Genomic DNA, 17946 nt, shown 5'->3' with positions numbered 1-17946 from the left:
TTCTTTCTCCATAATTTAGACTACAAAAATTATTAAGGAGTTTGAAGATGTGTTGTATTATCAATTTTCTTTGTCTCTGGTATTTTGGTATTTACAGTGATGAAGTTCCTGGCAGTCAGTTGGTTACAGATAAGTTTCACATTGATTGGGATTCTGTGCTTGTCAACTCTGATAATGTCATCATAGCTCAGTTTGATGGAAGAGGGAGTGGATTTCAAGGACTCAAGATTTTGCAAGAGGTTCACCGTTCATTAGGATCAGTAGAAGTGAAGGACCAGATAGCAGCCGTAGAGTAAGTATGTGCAAAATTTTAATCATTTTTTAAAAATTCTTTTGATATGACAGATAGAAAAGCATTGTGTTTTATATCTCTACCATATTGGGTTAATGGAATTTGTGCACCATTTAAGAGGAATAAAGTTCAATAAAACATCAAATCTGCTTTTACGTTTAGTCTAACTAGTCTACAGTCAGTAATTGACATTTTTACTAGAAAAGTATTGCATGGTATGGAATACATTCCAGATGTTGTATATTATTGAAATGCAATAAACTACTTCTAAATCCTATAGATATAATGAATAGATGACCTATTATCAAACTTATGATGTTGGTCCTGCTGCAACAAAACTACATCTACATGATTTTAGTGCCTTAAAATGATTTAATGTTAGTTGTGATTGCTGTTCTTTGACAACTTTTCTATTTTTTTAAAAAAAATGTATATTACATCTAGTCCTGTTTTTAAAATATAGATATATGGATGAATTGAATAATTGAATCTGATTTAAAAACAGGAGTTAAGCATTTCTGTACTATAGGCATTCTCTTCATCTTCTTGTCAAACTTAAATTTTGCATTTATCATAACTAGCCTTATATTAAGTAGTCTCTTACTATGCCTTCTTAATTCCAAGACATTTCTTGAAGGACAGAATATATGCAAAGCATTTAACAGATTTGATCTTTAAAGGAACTTCCTGCCCTCAGATGTTGTAAAGAGAGTGTACAATTTGCAGCGTTAAAAAAAAAAGTAGGATTAATTTGCCAAGTGATCTTGTTCTTTGTCCCAAGGGATTGTGAGGGTTGAATGCACCAGGAGAATACTAAGATCAAAAGGACCTAAGCAGATTCAAACAATTCATGCTGTTTATGCTATTCAATTCTAGCTTAATAAAACATACAAACTCAGCCAGTGTACTGCAATACTTTATGGTTTTATTATATTTTTAATCGAATCCCGTGCTGGGATAGCTATTGCAATTACCTGGGGTCAAAATAGCTATTTAATATTTTTTAAAAAAAATCTTTCCACACCACATCTGATTAATGTCTTATATATGAGGGGTTCACAGTTTTGAAGATATCGACAATTTAACAGTTTAATTCAATCAAGAAGGAATTTGTACTCCAGTGTATCAGGTAGAGAAGTAGGTGGATAGCAGAAGACAAATAGACAAATTCTTTACATACAGAAAAAGTATTGCTCAAGCATGGGTTCTTTTTTGTAATGTTTTTTGTAATCGTCTCTATTACAGATACTTGCTGAAGCAATCATTTATTGATGGTAACAGACTGAGCATCTTTGGAAAGGTAATTTTATTAAATGAATAAGATGTTGCAATCTGTCAATATGAATGCTATACATCTCTGAAGCTTTTACCATTTAGTTATTTAATTAGCTTCAACTAACTATAGGAAAAATAATTTTGGTGATATTCTGCTTTTAATTTAAAGTTTTCTTAAATGAGTCTGATTATTTGGATTACCTGAGTTTGATCATTTGAATTTGGAGCAAAATCTAGTTGAGAATCCTGGTTCAAAATATCAGGAAATAAATACCAGATGGGGATGGGAAGTGTTGTTTTGGTTTTGACTCTCTCAGCAGATTTTTAGACTAACAACTATGGCATACTTTAAAAGTGTCTTTAGGTGTTTGTGGTGTGTCATAAAAGTCAGATTCTGAAAAAAAAAACACTTTTTAGAAATTAATGGAGCTTCTAGAAGAAGAAATGACAGACTGAACACAGCCCTGCAAAAAAAGTGGAGCCAATGAACACAAAGCCATGAGTCAACCAGCTCTTTGTAAACTCTCTAGACAAAAAGAGAATGATGGAGTGTCCATAAGTGCTCCACATGAGGAGCCTGCAAGTCAATGGTCTCCAGTGTGGTTTGAGCTTGAGAAACAAGGAAATAGCAATCTTGCTCAAACCACAATTAGTGTCTTTAAAAAGACACTATGCTTGCATACTTCCTTTTCCAATCACATTCATAAATTGCTTATTATTTCCTTTTCAGCTTTTAGAAATCTTTGGGTCAACGAATCTGAAGGTTTAAGTCTGCCTTTAACCCTTAATGAAAGAACATTTGAACATACAAACCTTTTTTAAAAAAATAATAAACAGTGTTGATTAAAACTTCAATTTTTGAAACATGAATTTAAGATTCATCATAAGATTCATAAGATTTTTAAGATTAATTATAAAGAATATTTCCCATGGGAAAATGATTTTGTTTTGATTTAAAAAAAAACACTTAAGGGAACTAATTATTTCAATTAAAGGAGAAAGGAGCACATAAACTTGACTAACAGAGAATGGTGCAAAACATTCCAAAACTGGAAATATTGAAGGATATTTTTTGAAAAATGGAATCAGAAAGTATTATTAACAATGTCAACAATGATATCTGCCTCTATGGGTAGACGGTGTCTAAAAGATGAAATGGAAGAGGAGCAAGGTTCATCTCTAAGACAGCATTCAAAGTGGACTTTAAAAAGATAGCCTACAAAGATTACAATAGAAAAGATGCTACACTGGACGTACAAAATAAACTGACTTGAGTTTTAATAATTAAAAGGATTATACAAACAAAAAGATAGTGACCTGGATAATTTTTCTATATTGGACTTACAAAAGTCCAATATAAAGCTAAAGCTTTAAACAGTCTCAAGAGAAGGGACAAAGAAGAAAGAAAAAAATCAGATTCTAGGACAGTGATGGCGAACCTATGGCATGCGTGCCACAGGTGGCATGTGTCACCATTTGTCAGGGCACCAGTGGTGAGTTTCAAATTTCAAACACGAGCCAAAAAAGGTTCGCCATCACTGTTCTAGGACATTATTTTAACAGACTAAAGATCAAGATTGTTAGAAATAAAAGGAAGGAATTTAAAGTTAGTTTATTTGAGCAAGGTAAAATAAATATGATATTATTTCTGGTAACCCTTAATGAACTTTTGCTGACACCACAACTAAAATGAGCATGGTTAATGGATTTGTTTATAGGATAGATAAAAGTGATGCGAAGAAGAGATCATTTGTTGTAATTTAAGAGGAGGTGAAAAGTGTGTACTTGTGATGAAGGTTGGGGCAATAGTTTGGGAAATTTGGGATCACTGATATGTTGATGAAATCTTATAAAAAAGAATGAATTGCCTAGATTGAAACAAGAAAAGTACTATCAAAATAATTTTTCCACATGCCAACATTTCCAGATTTGTGAAAAAAGATCATAAGACTTAATGGTTTTATGAATGACCTCTGTTCAGTGACTTTTATTCTGGAAATTAAAGTGAATTTCCTAGGTATTTTTCTCAATAAAATTACATAATCCTAGAATGGAAAATAAGGAGGTACCTTGGAGATAATCTAGTTCAACTCCCTGCCAGTGTGAGAATTTTATAGTGCAGCATTTTTGAAAGAGGGCCATCCCATTTTTGTGTAACTATCTCCAATAAGAGATGTTCTATTATTGAGTAGCTTGTAGCATTAACAAATTTTGCAGATGTCCCACTCAAATTCTGTTTCTTTTTACTTTATTAAATTGTTTCTTGTCTTGTCTTTTAAAATTGTTCTGAATAATTCTGTCCTACTTTGTACATATTTGAAGATTACTATAATGTATTCTTACAGGCTTTTTCTCCAGGCCTTCAACCATTCCTCTCCCCTCCCCCCCGCAATTTAATTCCCTTTAAGCCCTTTATCCCACTGATTGTTCTCCCTTGAACATGATCCAGTTTGTCAACGTCATTCTTAAAATGTAATGCCCTGAACCACATGCAGTGCTTTAGTTGTGACCTTACTAATGCATATTAGGAAGAAATTGCAACTTCTTTTGGCAGCAATATTACGTTACTACACTTGGTGAAACCAAGAAAGAAATAGAATTGACTTAGTGTTTTTTTTTTTGTCCAGAGGGTTTCATTCAAGCTATGATTCACCAACATATATAAATCATTTTATATGAATTTCTCTTTAGTATAGTCCCCTCAATCCTAAACTTATATCATTGATTCTTTTTTTTTCTTATGTAGAACTTTTCATTTGTATCTGTTTCTTTCTAGTTCCTACCTATTCTTCTCAACTTTCAAAATCCCATTCCACCTTGACACTGTACTGTAAGGTATCCCTTGCCAACCATACAGAGCCAAGAGCAAACCCTTGATTATTGCCATTCAACCCTACATTCCAGATTAATATGTCATTCAGCTCCAGCAAGACCAGATGGCTTTAGATAATTGGTTCTCCCAGTTCTGGGGATTTTCCATTTTATCTCTAAATCAGTGGTGAGATACAACTGATTCACCCTGGTACGGGAATACCGGTGCCTGCTGGGAGCACTAGGTACCGTTCCAGTACATTCCTCCGGAGGGCCCACCCACTCGCCTGCTCTCCTTACCTCTATTTGAGCCAACCGGGGCATTTGTGTATGTGCATGGAGTGTACGGCGCCTGCACGATGCTCTGCCGAGCAGCTGGAGCATCATGGGCAGTGGGTACACATGGCATAGGGTTTACTGTATTTTTCAGACTATAAGAGGCTCTGAAGAATACGACACACCTAGCTTTTGGAGAGGAAAACAAGAAAAAAATCTGCCTCTGCCTCCCAGCAATTTGACTTCTTGCAGTAAACAGCCTGGTCAGCTTCAGAACAGCCTAATTTAGCATGAGGAGCTGATTGGCAGTTGGATCTGCCTCCAGAAATACCTCCTATCAGCTGTTCCAGACTGCAGGGATCACCACTGTCGATCGGTACCGGTGCCACCCATTGCCACTGCTGCTGCCTATCTTCACCACCTGGAATGGGCAAAAAATGGAATGCACGGAGGCCAAAATATTGTGGCACCTGTCCAGAGACTTGTATATCTTGTCTTCCTCCAAGCAATCTCTGAAAAATTGGTTGTGTCCCCAGGCCTAAAGCTAAATGGGTTGAGAGGGTTCCCTTTAACAGTGGGTACAGTGGAAAGTTGTGATATATCATAAATAAAGGAATACAAACAAAATATTTCAGCCAAATTTTGATGACAATGCTTGCAAGTATTAAAAATACATAGATACACACAATATATAACTCCTGGTATTCAGCGCAGATTCCAAGAGCAAATTCAATTTGGACTATGTACATTCATAGGTAGCATTTCTCGGGGTTACCTTAAAGTTGCTTCACCTTTTCCCAGGATCTTTCCCAACCTCCACAAACAATTGTTAGAATTGAGGTGCTTAAGGGCTCCGCGAGGGGTTCTGTGTGTACCTGTGTGCACACAGAATCACATTTTTATAGCCCCAATAAAGAGGATTTGTGCAATTACACTTGCTTTGGTATTCTTGTACAAAATTAATGGCTTGGAAAAATGTAGCAGTAGTTTGCTATTAAATGTCCTATTAAATTCATATTTTACATGCATAGTCACTTACAGTCCAATGTGCTCTTAGTAACCCCCTTTTTCTACCATCTGTGCATGATATCCTTAGTTAGTCTCTCATTTGTTGTATTCTGTTGCCTTTGGCATAAATAGATGAGCCAGACAAATGGCTTCACCTTTAGCAAAAGTATTTTTACTACCATGTCAGTGTATCTCTGCTTCTCAACCTTCATCACCAAGTGTTCAGATGCTGATGTTTGCTTCTTTCCGTTGTAAGAGGGGAAAAACATCGAACTCATCTACTCATTATCTCCTTCTCATTTACAATTCATACAATGAATGCAACTCTGTTCTTGTTCCTTCTTTACCTCCCACCTGTCGTCAGCCACTCCGCCCAGCCCAGGCACAAAGGAAGTCATACCATTCAGTTTAAAAATAATTAAAAAAAACACAATAATTCCAATATTCAGCAGTAACTTTCAGTCATTACTAATGGTTTGGCATACATTTCCAAATCTGTGACCATTTCAATTAAAATATTCCTTAGTATTGAATATATTCTTTACAGTATATATTCAACATTAAGCCTCACTGCTGTTTTTTTGGGAGATTACAAAAGCCATAGGAAAGTAATACTTTTCTAAGATCAACATAATACAAAACAGAATGCAAGCTTTTGTCCAAAATTCTTCATCAAGCAAGATGTTACAAAGGCTGAGTAGACAGTGTACTGCAGCTGCCTTTGATGTATCAGTGGAAATAATCCTTTTTAATCATTTGGCCATAACTCTGTATTATACAGAAAGCAGATACATACATACATACATACATACATACATACATACATACATACATACATACATACATATATATATAATAACTGTATTAGAAATGTGACCTAAACAAAGTAATTCAAATCATAGATGTCATAATAATCTAATGAATTTTTCTCATTTGTTAATCCCTGCTCTAAAATGCACTAAATATTTAACTGAATTTAATTTAATTGAATATTTACAGGTAACTTAGAGTGAGGAAGGAAGAATTGTTCTTTCAGTGAAATGAGCAGCATATAAATGTAAATGAATAAACAAACAAATAAAAACAGCTCCCCGATTCTATCTCACACAATTACTGTTACAACTACTATTATTTTTAGTAGGAATGGAAGAAGAAAAAAGTTGACATCTATTTTCTGAGAAACCTACTTCTGGCATAGCCACATCAATTTTAAAATGTTATTTATAATTTCTTTTATAATTTATTCATATTAATAAGGTTATTGCAAATATAACAATTATTATATCTGTTCCATGCTTAAATTTAACTGAACATCTGTAGTTGAAAAACTATAAGAAATGAAAGTATACATTATATAAAATATTCAACTATGAATTAATATATGAAATATACAATGTTGGGTATTTTACAAAACACTAATTCTTTAAAATAAAAGAAAATACATTTTGCATTTTAGACGGATACTAGAGTTAACAAACTTGATATTTATTTTATATTTATATATCTGTTTATCAAAATTGATTTGCAAACTAGTGATTTACTTTCTTGAAATCCACTGACTATTCAGAAACAAATATTATACAAATCTTGGAACTTTCTGTGTTTACATCAGTGTAGATAATTACATTATTTGCCTAAACATTTTTGCTCTGAGGATGGTGTAAGTAAGTAAAAAGGAACTATAACTTTTAAGTACCTGCTCATTTTCTACAAGCATTATTTTAACAAACAGAAGAACATTCTCACATGTGGTTGAACTGTCACCCTCACTTTGTCTGAAAAGTTTTGAGTCACACTCAACTAGGGTGTTTCTCACCCTAGTTAAATTGATTATCCTAATCATCTTTAAGGTTGGATTAGCAAATCCTGCTGCAAATATCCATGTGCAACTTTGGCAACCCAATAGCATCATAGTTCTTTGAATTAAAAACAAGAGCATGTGATTACTGAATCAGTAGCACACATATCTGTGGTGATATATTAATGCTGTGAAGAAGGAAAACAAAAGTGAGGTCAATACTTTTTCAATGGATTTTTTTTTCATTTCCACTTTCCAGTTTCTTCCTTCCTGTTTAGTAGACTGCTAAAGGAGAGAGATTATTTGGCTCACTGGTACAAAGTTTTGGAATTAAACTCAGGGCTGTATGGCCACTTCTGATTGTATAAAATAAATAAACATGATTGATCAACAGCAGCTTTGTTCATTTACATTAATGAAAATGATTAAAGAGCTACAGTAATTCATCTTGTGTATGTTTAATACTGGCGTATAAGCATTTCAGTAACGTCAGATATTATTCGACCTTTTTCAGACTGTATGCTGAAGCAAAGCATCCTCTGCCATTTTTTAAAGAAATAACTTTTGATTTATGCCTACAGAAGCATAAGAGAAACCATAGAAATAAATATAAAAGTGCATAAGAAAGAATAGTCTCATCAAGGCAATAATGAGCACATTATAACTCACTTCAGTTGTTTCCTAGGGTTATGGAGGTTACCTTGCATCAATGATTCTGAAGTCCAATGAAAAACTTTTCAAGTGTGGAGCTGTGATTGCACCAATTACAGACATGCGGCTGTATGGTGAGTGGGTTGTATCATTCAGTTTGTTCCACAGGTAGCTCGTTTTTCCTTTCTTTATTGCAGCTGAGACACTATATAATATTACGAATGCAGACAGTTCACCTACTTATAAAAAGCACAATCAGGTTTAGCATATATAAATAAATCTGCATTTAAAACGGGTGGTGCCCTTAGTGCTTTTACACTTTTCCACATCACATAGCAATGGCTGCCCCATAGCAGAACCCTCAGAGCCAGAAGTAATCAAGGTGTCTGCATATTGCTCTCCACTTTGCCTGCTGATGGGATGGATATCATTCAGGAGGCTTCAAATAGGATCATGCTGGATGATAAGCCAGGAGATTTTGTTTTCTGCTGAGGATAGCCTGCATCTCAACTCCACTGGGTTCTGTAGCAGAGCTTAAATATAATCGGCCATACAATGTTAGTATGTTCCTCCAAAAGTAATTTAATAGCTATTAAGTTTTCCTGTTTCCTATGTACAGCATCTGCCTTTTCAGAAAGATACCTGGGCAATCCATCTAAGGAAGAAAATGCTTACCAAGTGAGTAAGAGATACTATGGTTCTGGATGGGGTGCCGAGATATTCAAAATGCAAATCAATCACAGATGTGCATGTTTTCTCCTTTCCAAAAGGCATCCAGCGTATTGCACAATATTCACAGCTTTATGGAAGGAAATTTGTTAATCATCCATGGCACAGCAGATAGTGAGTATTTACACAAAAGCATTTTCCTAGTTGCCATTTGTCTTCTGCAGAAGTTCAGTGAAGGATAAGCATGAAGCACATGGGAGCTTTATAAGACTTGGTTTTGTCTGCCCTTAGAGATCCCATTGTGAGATTCTATTGACAATTTCCTATCCAAACAAGTGACACTACTGTTTTATAACCCTTTGTAGTTGTAGGCACCAATTTGTTTAAACTTTATGAAATGCAGTGCCTTGGTTGTCAGGCAACATGCATTAATAACTGTTGAACATCAAAATTTAATCATCACTTACATTATTCCTGTTCTGCCACTGGCAAATTGTGTAGGGTGGAACAAAGATATACAATTTGTAGTACCAAATTGACCTTCTTGATACATTTATAGCTAGATTCCTGAAATTTCCTAATTAAGATAGGCTATTTTCTTTTCATAGCTTCCATTCAGCCCCGTGAGACTGTTTATAAAATAAATATTTGCACCTCACTTCTATGTTACTCTTTCTTCTCTTTGCTCTTATCCTTTGGGCTGCCTAGCTTTGTGGTCATATTCATTACCTCTTGTAGCTTGTGTGTCCATTACAGGCCTATTTCACAGACCTATGGTAAGATTGAGCGTTCCGTATCTGACCATGAATTTTGTGGGAGGGAATCATCAAAGGATCATTGTCTCCCACTTCTATATGTTTCGTCTGTATTCATGCTTCAGGCATTCTTTCTTCATAAGGGGATATTGCAACAGAAACACAGTATATGAAGAGGATGACATTTAATGCTTAGCATAAGAAATATAAATAATATATGAATGAGTAAGATTCTTCCCAGGCATTTGATGAGGCTACCTGACTCTACCTTTGAAGTGAGCCTTTCTGCATTTCTGCATACTAGATTATTATTTTTTTCTTTGTGGCCAATGTTGCTGCTTTATCAGGTAGGTACCAGGTGCTGCCCAAAGTAAACAAGTGCTTAGGCATTCCAGGCAGGAGAGTTGAAAAGTTTACAATACATTTGGAAAGTGTTGAATAGAGCCTCAATATAGAAAATAGCCTATCAAAAGCTTTTCATTTATAGAAGTCCATAGTTGTCAAATTAAACAAAAATTCACAATATTTTTAACCTAATATCATACAGAATAGATGAAACAACTATATCTGCTGCATTTTACCAAGGAAGTTTCACAAAGGTATATGTTTCTCAAACTATTTTCCTAAGAGGGAAATTGTAAATTACAAATTAAAGATGAAGGAAGGAAGGAAGGAAGGAAGGAAGGAAGGAAGGAAGGAAGGAAGGAAGGAAGGAAGGAAGGAAGTCTTCTGAATGTTCTAAATTCATCTTTTTTCATGTTTTCTTTACCATTCCGCTATAACCATCTCTGAGCTTTCAGCATACAGGAAGTATTTCTGACATTCAGATTAAATGTTAAGCAAAACTGTGGATTATACCAGTAGATACTTTCCATTAGTACAACTAACTTCAGGCATTAAAGAATCTTGTCACCGCATGAAAAATAAAAGTGGCAGTTTTTTAATCCCCATTTTTTCCAGCAACAGCATCAGCAGCTTGTGCCCTGGAGATGAGAGAAGATAATGAGGCAGTAGGGGGAAATGGGACTGGGAAAATGTTTAATATTTTAGCATGTGTAAAGACAGATCTTATTCTGCTCAAGCTCTGGCTTGGGCAAATGCCTCCTATTGTCCTTCTTGTTCAAACATGAAGACCCATCCCCCACCTTGCTTCCAATCTCTAAGACTTCCCCTTTCTGTCGTAATTTAGATGCAAAAGAATTAAAATAATATTAATCCTGGGCCTAGTATAGATGTATTGCCTCTTACTCATTTCTGTGCAATATATTTTGTTTGTTTCTATATGCTTCTAATGGAGGGGTGTCAAACTCAATTTCACTGAGGGCTGCATCAACATTGTGTTTGACCTCAGGAAGCGGGGTGGGAGTGGCCAGCTATATGTCACTTGTTTCAGGGGTGACTGTGGTGGCCTGAGAGCTCTGCCAGCGAAAATGGGCTAAGCACCCCATGGGGCGAATATGGTCCCCAGACCTTGAGTTTGACACCCCTGTTCTAATGAGTAGCTTCAAACAGAACTGGACATTGGGAATGTATTCATTAGCAATAGCAATAGCACTTAGACTTATATACCACTTTACAGTGCTTCACAGCCCTCTCTAAGTGGTTTATAGAGTCAGCATATTGCCCCCAACAATCTGGGTCCTCATTTTACCCACCTCGGAAGGATGGAAGGCTGAGTCAACTTTGAGTCTGGTGAGATTTAACTCCAAATTGCAGGCAGCCAGCAGTCAGCAGAGGTAGCCTGCAGTACTGCACTCTAACCACTGCACCATCATGGTTCATTCATTAAACTGAAGTTCATTGGATCAAAACCATATTTAAAAATAGAAGTTTGTTATTGATCACACATTAAGTATATTGCATGTTTTATATATGGCCCAAGTCACTTGACACAAGCGAGGCAAGTCAAAGGGTTGGACAACCACTCTCTGTATCTTTGTAAAGTGCATGTTTACAATGTTTCATAGTGTTTCCAAAAGAACATTTCAGAAGGTGGTAGAAATGTGATAACAGTACAATAAAAGGGAAGATTAGTTTAATACTTAGGTTACACTTCAGGATTCAGAACCAACTTATATTTATTGTAATTACTTATGTCAGCTCTTACACACCTATTCAATGTTCTGAAGCTTACCAATATTTAAGAAATAATACCTCTGGTATACAATATTCTTCAGAATGTTTTATACCCATGATATCAATGTGGCTGAAGTACAGCTAGCTTACTTGCAATTTGAATAGGTGTGCCATGTAAATACAGTACATACCTGGGAACAATTCCTGTTGAATTTAGAAGGTTTTAGTTCATAACAAAAATGGACAGGATTGCATTGCAGATTGTCTAAAGTACCTCACAAATCCAGTAACTGAGTTTTCAGTCAATTAAACTCCCCAAAGGGATACACAATGTAAATGAGGAGAAATGAGTTTATGAGATGTACAGTATTTATAGTCACTCTGCTATACTTTTCTTATAAAAAAAAAATCTAAGCTAATCTGCAGAAACTGTTTGATATCAATAATGCCTTTCACTAACACTTGGATGATGTTGTCCCACAGCTAAAGTCCATTTTCAGCACTCAGCAGAATTAATTAAACATCTAATAAAAGCCGGAGTGAATTATACTATGCAGGTATGTAATATTTAGGAATTTCATAGTTTATGCATCTTTTTAGGTTTAGATTTCTTATGCTCTTCATTGCATGTATTTGAAATGCATCTTTGTCTAGAAAGCCTGGCTCGGTATCTATATATTCATAGCTATCTATAATTTAAATATATTTGAGAATTATTTTACTCAAAATAGATCCAATAAAAGATAAATAAAAAAATAATACTTTAAGCAATAGTAAGAGCAGAATATAAATTATAAAATATATAATATTTAGTTTTTACCACAATTAATATTGAAATAACCATACTTTTTAAACTTGAGATATTTGCCTTCATAGCATCAATACTGTATATTTTTCATAAAAATATTTTCCAAGACAGATCTGACACATAAACAGAATGTTTATGAGAAATGTCTATTGTACTAATGGACTTCTGCTTATGAAGATAAATGTAGTACATAGAGGCAAACATTTTAAACTGAACAGTGAAAGCAACCTACAGTAGTTGTCTATTGCCTGCAAAACTTCAGGAGTAGAATTGTACACTGATTTGTTAAAAATCAGAGTTTCCTGAAATCAAATTGTATTGGAGCTGAAGATCCATTGCTGTTTGAAAATTTTAATTACAGTTTTTTTTCGGAGTATAAGACACACCGGAGTATAAGACGCACCAAGGTTTTGAAGAGGCAAATTTTTAAAAAAGTAGGTAGGTAGATAGAGGGAGAGAAAGAGAGAGAAATACAGTAGGTAGGTAGGGAAAGAAAGAGAGTAGTTAGGTAGGTAGGTAGAAGGATAGAGAGAGAAAAATAGAAAGAGATAGATAGAGAAATACAGTAAATAGGTAGGGAGAGAAAGAGGGTAGGTAGGTAGATAGAGAGAGGGAGGGAGGGAGAGAGTAGGTAAGTAGGTAGATGTTTCCAGATGTATTTATCCATGTGCTGGAGAAGGAAATTGCTGACAATCTGTAGCACCTAAGACTTTGTTTCTGCTGGCACAACACTTGATCAATGTAATTCTCATCAATCAGTCAAAGAGCTGACAAAAAAAGTTTTTGCACTTTGCAAACCTCCCAAAATGGCCCCTTTTTCCCCAATAAAATGCATGAATAGCCCTGGGGGGCTTGCAGAGTGCTCCTGGAGGGGGGAAATGAGCAAAAACCGGCCCATTTTTCATGAAAACGGCCCTGGTTTTTTGTCAAAATTTTTTGCATGTATAGCCTTATGGAGGCTTATAGAGTTCTGCTGGGGGCTGAAGGGGAGGAATGACCCATTTTTTGCTCATTTCTGCCCTCCCCAGCCCCCAGGAGTTCTCTGAAAGCCTCCATAAGGGTATGCATGGCCATTTTGGTGAAGGGGCGGGGCTTTGGGAGGCAAAAAATGCTGTATTTGATGTATAAGATGCACCCAGATTTCCAGCCTCTTTTTTGAAGAAAAAAGGTGTGTCTTATACTCTGAAAAATATGGTATTTGGCATCCTGTTTTTAGTATTTAGAGAAACAGTGGTGTTTTTCTATGGATTACAACATAAGCTGTGATTAAGGAATATACAGTAGGGTTTTTTACCAATGTTTGAAACAAACTATTTCCCTTCAATCTTGAAAAATTAAATAAGTGATGCCATTTTAAACAAAATCATTTTTAAAATCTTAAAAGCTATAAATATTTTGTGCAGTTTGTAAAGTGATGATTTAAATCAGATCTGGGCATTTTAAAGCCCCCAGACCACATCCAGCCATTTGGCTATCTCTCTGCAGTCCATATGTGATCAACCAGAAATTAAAAATCAAGTGTAAGTAAATGTTGCTATAGGGGTGGGAGAAGAAGCCGAATTTGGTCTGATTCTGCACAGTCACCGTTTGCTCCTTCATTCGGCTAATGGCCATGGAAAGATGACAAGAGAAATCATTTTCTGCAACTGCAGAGCACTCATCCATCACTTGGAGCAACTAAGGAGTTCAGGTGATAAGTTTGACGACATAAAATCAGGTACATTGGTTCTGCCCTCCCTAATAGTCCCATTTCTCACATAGCTCTTCGGGAAAATTAAACCTCTGGTTTAAGTTATAAAATAAATATATTTCACTTTTGAAAACATTTAGATGTTTTCAGAGAAACTATAGTAATTGCCTGAAGCATTCATTCTGTGATGATAAAAATGCATTTGAAAACTTGTCAACTGGTTTTTTAAAATCTGTTTATTTCTATTTTTCCTATCCTAGATCTATCCAGATGAGGGTCATTACATTACATCAGAGAAGAGTAAATATCACCTTCATAGCACAATTCTCAACTTTTTTAGTGCTTGTTTAAAGGAAGAAACACCCATTTTACCACAGGAAGTAGAAGATGATGAATAAGGAATGAAGAATAGGACTTGTATGAGGATCGCTACAACCACATTTAAAGCTGACTGTAAAAAACAAACAAAAAAAAAACAGATTCTTTGGGAGCCTGAGGGCAGCCAAAGTTTATATCACCAGAGCAGCACATTTGTGACAATGGGCTAAAAGAACTGGGATTTGAATACACAAATAGATGTGCGATGAAGGAACAAAACATATACCTTTGTGCAAGGCCAAAGGTTGGATGCAGTTTTCTGAAAGATATTAATTTTGCATAAGAGTAGAGTTAGTGCATGTTGATTTTGTTACGATTCACTGTTTGTTCAGTATGTAGTTGCTCTGTTTTATTTAGTATACACATAACTTTTTGATTTCAGGACAATGCACACTTCATAGGCCGCTAATATTTGTGGAAGGGACCTGCAGTCTAATATTCAATTGTAATTTTAGATTAAGTGCATTGTTTCACTGTTCAGCATCAAAATATTGGGAAAAAATTGCATTTTAGTTGACCGAAAGACAAACCAGATAAATAGATTTTAATTATAAATGTCAAGCGTTTATACCAACTAAATCAGTAAGCAAAACTGCAGTAGTATATGCTTGAACTTTATGTATATACACAAGATTCCTTCCACAACAGTAACAACAACAAAAAGCAATCTCCACTTTAATATTTTTTTAAGAATACAGTTACACCTGTGTGTCAATCGACATCAAGAACTAAAATAATTCCCCAGTTAAAAGTTGCATATTTTGAATTACTAAGCAATGTTTGGGTTGTGCTTTTTCTTGTATTGTTTACAGTATTTTGCTGGTTATGCTCTAATTTTAGAGTACATTACTTTGTCACTTGTACATTAGATACATGAATATTAAATTATAGTTTCAGATAAAGAAATTTTATTAACAATGTAATGCCATAGAGTAATACTTTGCTGAGCTATTCTGTAAAGCTATCCTCCCCCCTTTCTTCATACTGGTTGGGATTTCATTTTGAACTTCAGTGGTAGCGTATTACAGAGCTATCTGTCAGATTTCCTTTTGTGCTTCACAGCTGTTCATTGAGTCTGTTACAAGAATGATTTAAACTCAGCTGAATAAGTTGGAAATTATTTGTCTCCATGTAGTTTCAAGAAAGCTTCTGATAAATGATTTTTTATTTTATTTTATTTTAATTCATTTAGATGAAAATCCTGTGGTGCATCCATGTATTTATCAAGGTGAATTACACCCTTAAAATGATGCCATGAAATAAACAAACCAGGGAACTTTGGCCATCAAAATATAACTGAGATCAAGTGCTATATTTATTTAATTTTAGAGATCTTTGGAGTATGTATAAGTGGGGCAATTGTAATGGTTTAAAGTTCCACTCCTCAATATTTTTTCCAGGGCTGGATTCACTTAAAAAGCCTAATTCTTGCAATGTTCAGGTTTTTTTAAAAAATTATATTTATCCATTTTTGCCATGGATTGTAACACCTGGAAAATTTAAAGCATATGTGCTATTTTTAAAGTAATATTCTTAATGCATAAATATACCATCTTTTTTATTTTGAAAATTACTTGCCTGAAATAGTAAATAGCATACATATATTTTTGCTAAGGTGAAAAGTTCATTTTATTTATAAATCAAAAGAGATGGTGTTATTCTAAATTATACTGCACGTGAAATATAGTTTAGGATATTATAGAACGTAAATACCTACAAATATGAGGGTATGTGCTCCTAGATTTGTTCACAATCTTTCTTGGGAATCAACATGAAACTGTCTCAAATCCAATATTTATTAACCCACCAATTGCCTATATTTCAGAATAACATAAATTGATTTTTTAAAAGTTTTTATTGTACAAACTAGTAAAGTTAAATATATGCATCATTTTAAAAAGCAGCACAATGACAAAATTTATAAGCATAGTAATAAAACGTGGGGAACTTTAAGAAAGATCTTGAGATTGTTTTAAACAGAACAAAAAAAAATCTCACCAATTTTTTTCAAAAGTCATGACCACGAACACATATAGTTTTATTTTCTTCAATATTTTTGTGTCAAGTATAATACTTTTAGCTGAATTGCAATATTAATAGATTCCAAATTTGCCCAACAATTTAGCTAAGAAGAACATATGCATCTTGAATATATAGCTATTTATGCAGAATCATCTGAATCTGCCTCAAATCTAATAATAATGGAATAAGACCAAGACAGGTAGGTTAACATTTCAACTCTAAAATTACATTTCCCATAGAAGGTTTATTGGAATTATTTGAGCATACATAAAAGCATTTTGGTTTTTTTTTCTTTAAATCTCATTTAAACAAAATAGCAAAGTCAATCAAACAATAGTTATATCACAAAAAAAAAAAAAAAACACCAAGCAGTTATATCACAAAAAGACAAGCTTACCTAAGTAGAAGTATATGCTATTTTTAATTTGTAGTTATCTTAGCGTATAAGCTTCCCATGGAGCCAAATTCACATATTTTCTGTATATCTCTTCTAGTATTAATTACAACTATGAACATTGATACCTGCACAAACAGGTATCCCAGTATGTACTTGCCAGGATTTCAATGGGATCAAATTATAAACCTCAAAAGAAACCCCAGGAAGAGCTGAATTTTGAAATTCTTCAGTTCAGTCAGTTTGCAAAGCTAAGATCAGTGCCCTATGATAAATATGAAAACATAAAAGTTAAACCCTTAACTGGTAATCATACTTTCTGTAACAAAAATCTTGCAGGATACTTTTGTCAAATAAATGTATTCAGTATTTTGTACATTTGTTTAAAATAGTATTATGAAATAATTATGGGGAAATGTCAGACTCTAAATCAACCATGAAGTTATATTCATATTAACTGCATGTATTTTACCCAAATACTCTAGGGAATTTTAGACAACTAAGACTAAAAGTAGGGTAAACTGAGACTAAGTAAGGTAAGTCTAAAATCTAAATTTAGTCTTTTATTTCCATCAAAAGAGAGAATAAGGTTAAACTTATCAGTTGAAAAGGGTCCCTCAAAATTCATTTTCAAGGTAATGTATTGGAAACATAACTTAATTCTTTACTTTTCCAAATCATTACTGTCATCAAGTGGCATCAAGTCCAATTTATTATTGAATAACTAGATTGGATTTCAGTCTCACATACTAATGGCATTAAAGAAAACATATTTGGTAATGTATGCATGGAACCTATTACCAGCCAACATAACCTTTTATGTCTGAAGTCCTTGGTGCACTCTGAACTTGGCTGCAGAAGTTTCATTGTCCTGCTAAATAACATCATCAGTGCCTTTTATGTCTGCCCCATGATCATCTGTAATTACAGTGATATTTTTAGAATTTTCTTATGTAGACAAGGGACTCTAAACCAAATTGAAGAGAAAATGAAGTAGAGAAAATTCTTGAGGGCACCTCAACATAAATTTAAAGAAAAAAAAT

General features: G+C 34.3%; 1 protein-coding gene across 3 annotated transcripts in view; it reads left to right on the top strand.

Moving 5' to 3' along the window:
• Window positions 1–15256, top strand: part of DPP10 (dipeptidyl peptidase like 10) — a 652197-nt gene extending 636941 nt beyond the window's left edge. For 2 of the 3 annotated variants that reach the window (XM_081939815.1, XM_081939813.1), the window contains exons 20-26: window positions 98–292; window positions 1538–1592; window positions 8146–8245; window positions 8731–8789; window positions 8882–8954; window positions 12095–12168; window positions 14370–15256. In XM_081939815.1, the coding sequence (XP_081795941.1) occupies window positions 98–292; window positions 1538–1592; window positions 8146–8245; window positions 8731–8789; window positions 8882–8954; window positions 12095–12168; window positions 14370–14507 (694 nt within the window). In that variant the 3' untranslated portion in view covers window positions 14508–15256. The remainder of the gene's footprint in view (window positions 1–97; window positions 293–1537; window positions 1593–8145; window positions 8246–8730; window positions 8790–8881; window positions 8955–12094; window positions 12169–14369) is intronic. The other variant, XM_081939814.1, reaches the window with a different exon arrangement.
• Window positions 15257–17946: the final 2690 nt, after the last annotated feature.

Source organism: Natrix helvetica (genome assembly GCF_964273705.1).
Source record: "Natrix helvetica genome assembly, chromosome: 1".
In the NCBI taxonomy this organism is placed as follows: Eukaryota; Metazoa; Chordata; class Lepidosauria; order Squamata; family Natricidae; genus Natrix; species Natrix helvetica.
This window is presented reverse-complemented; position numbering and strand designations above follow the sequence as displayed.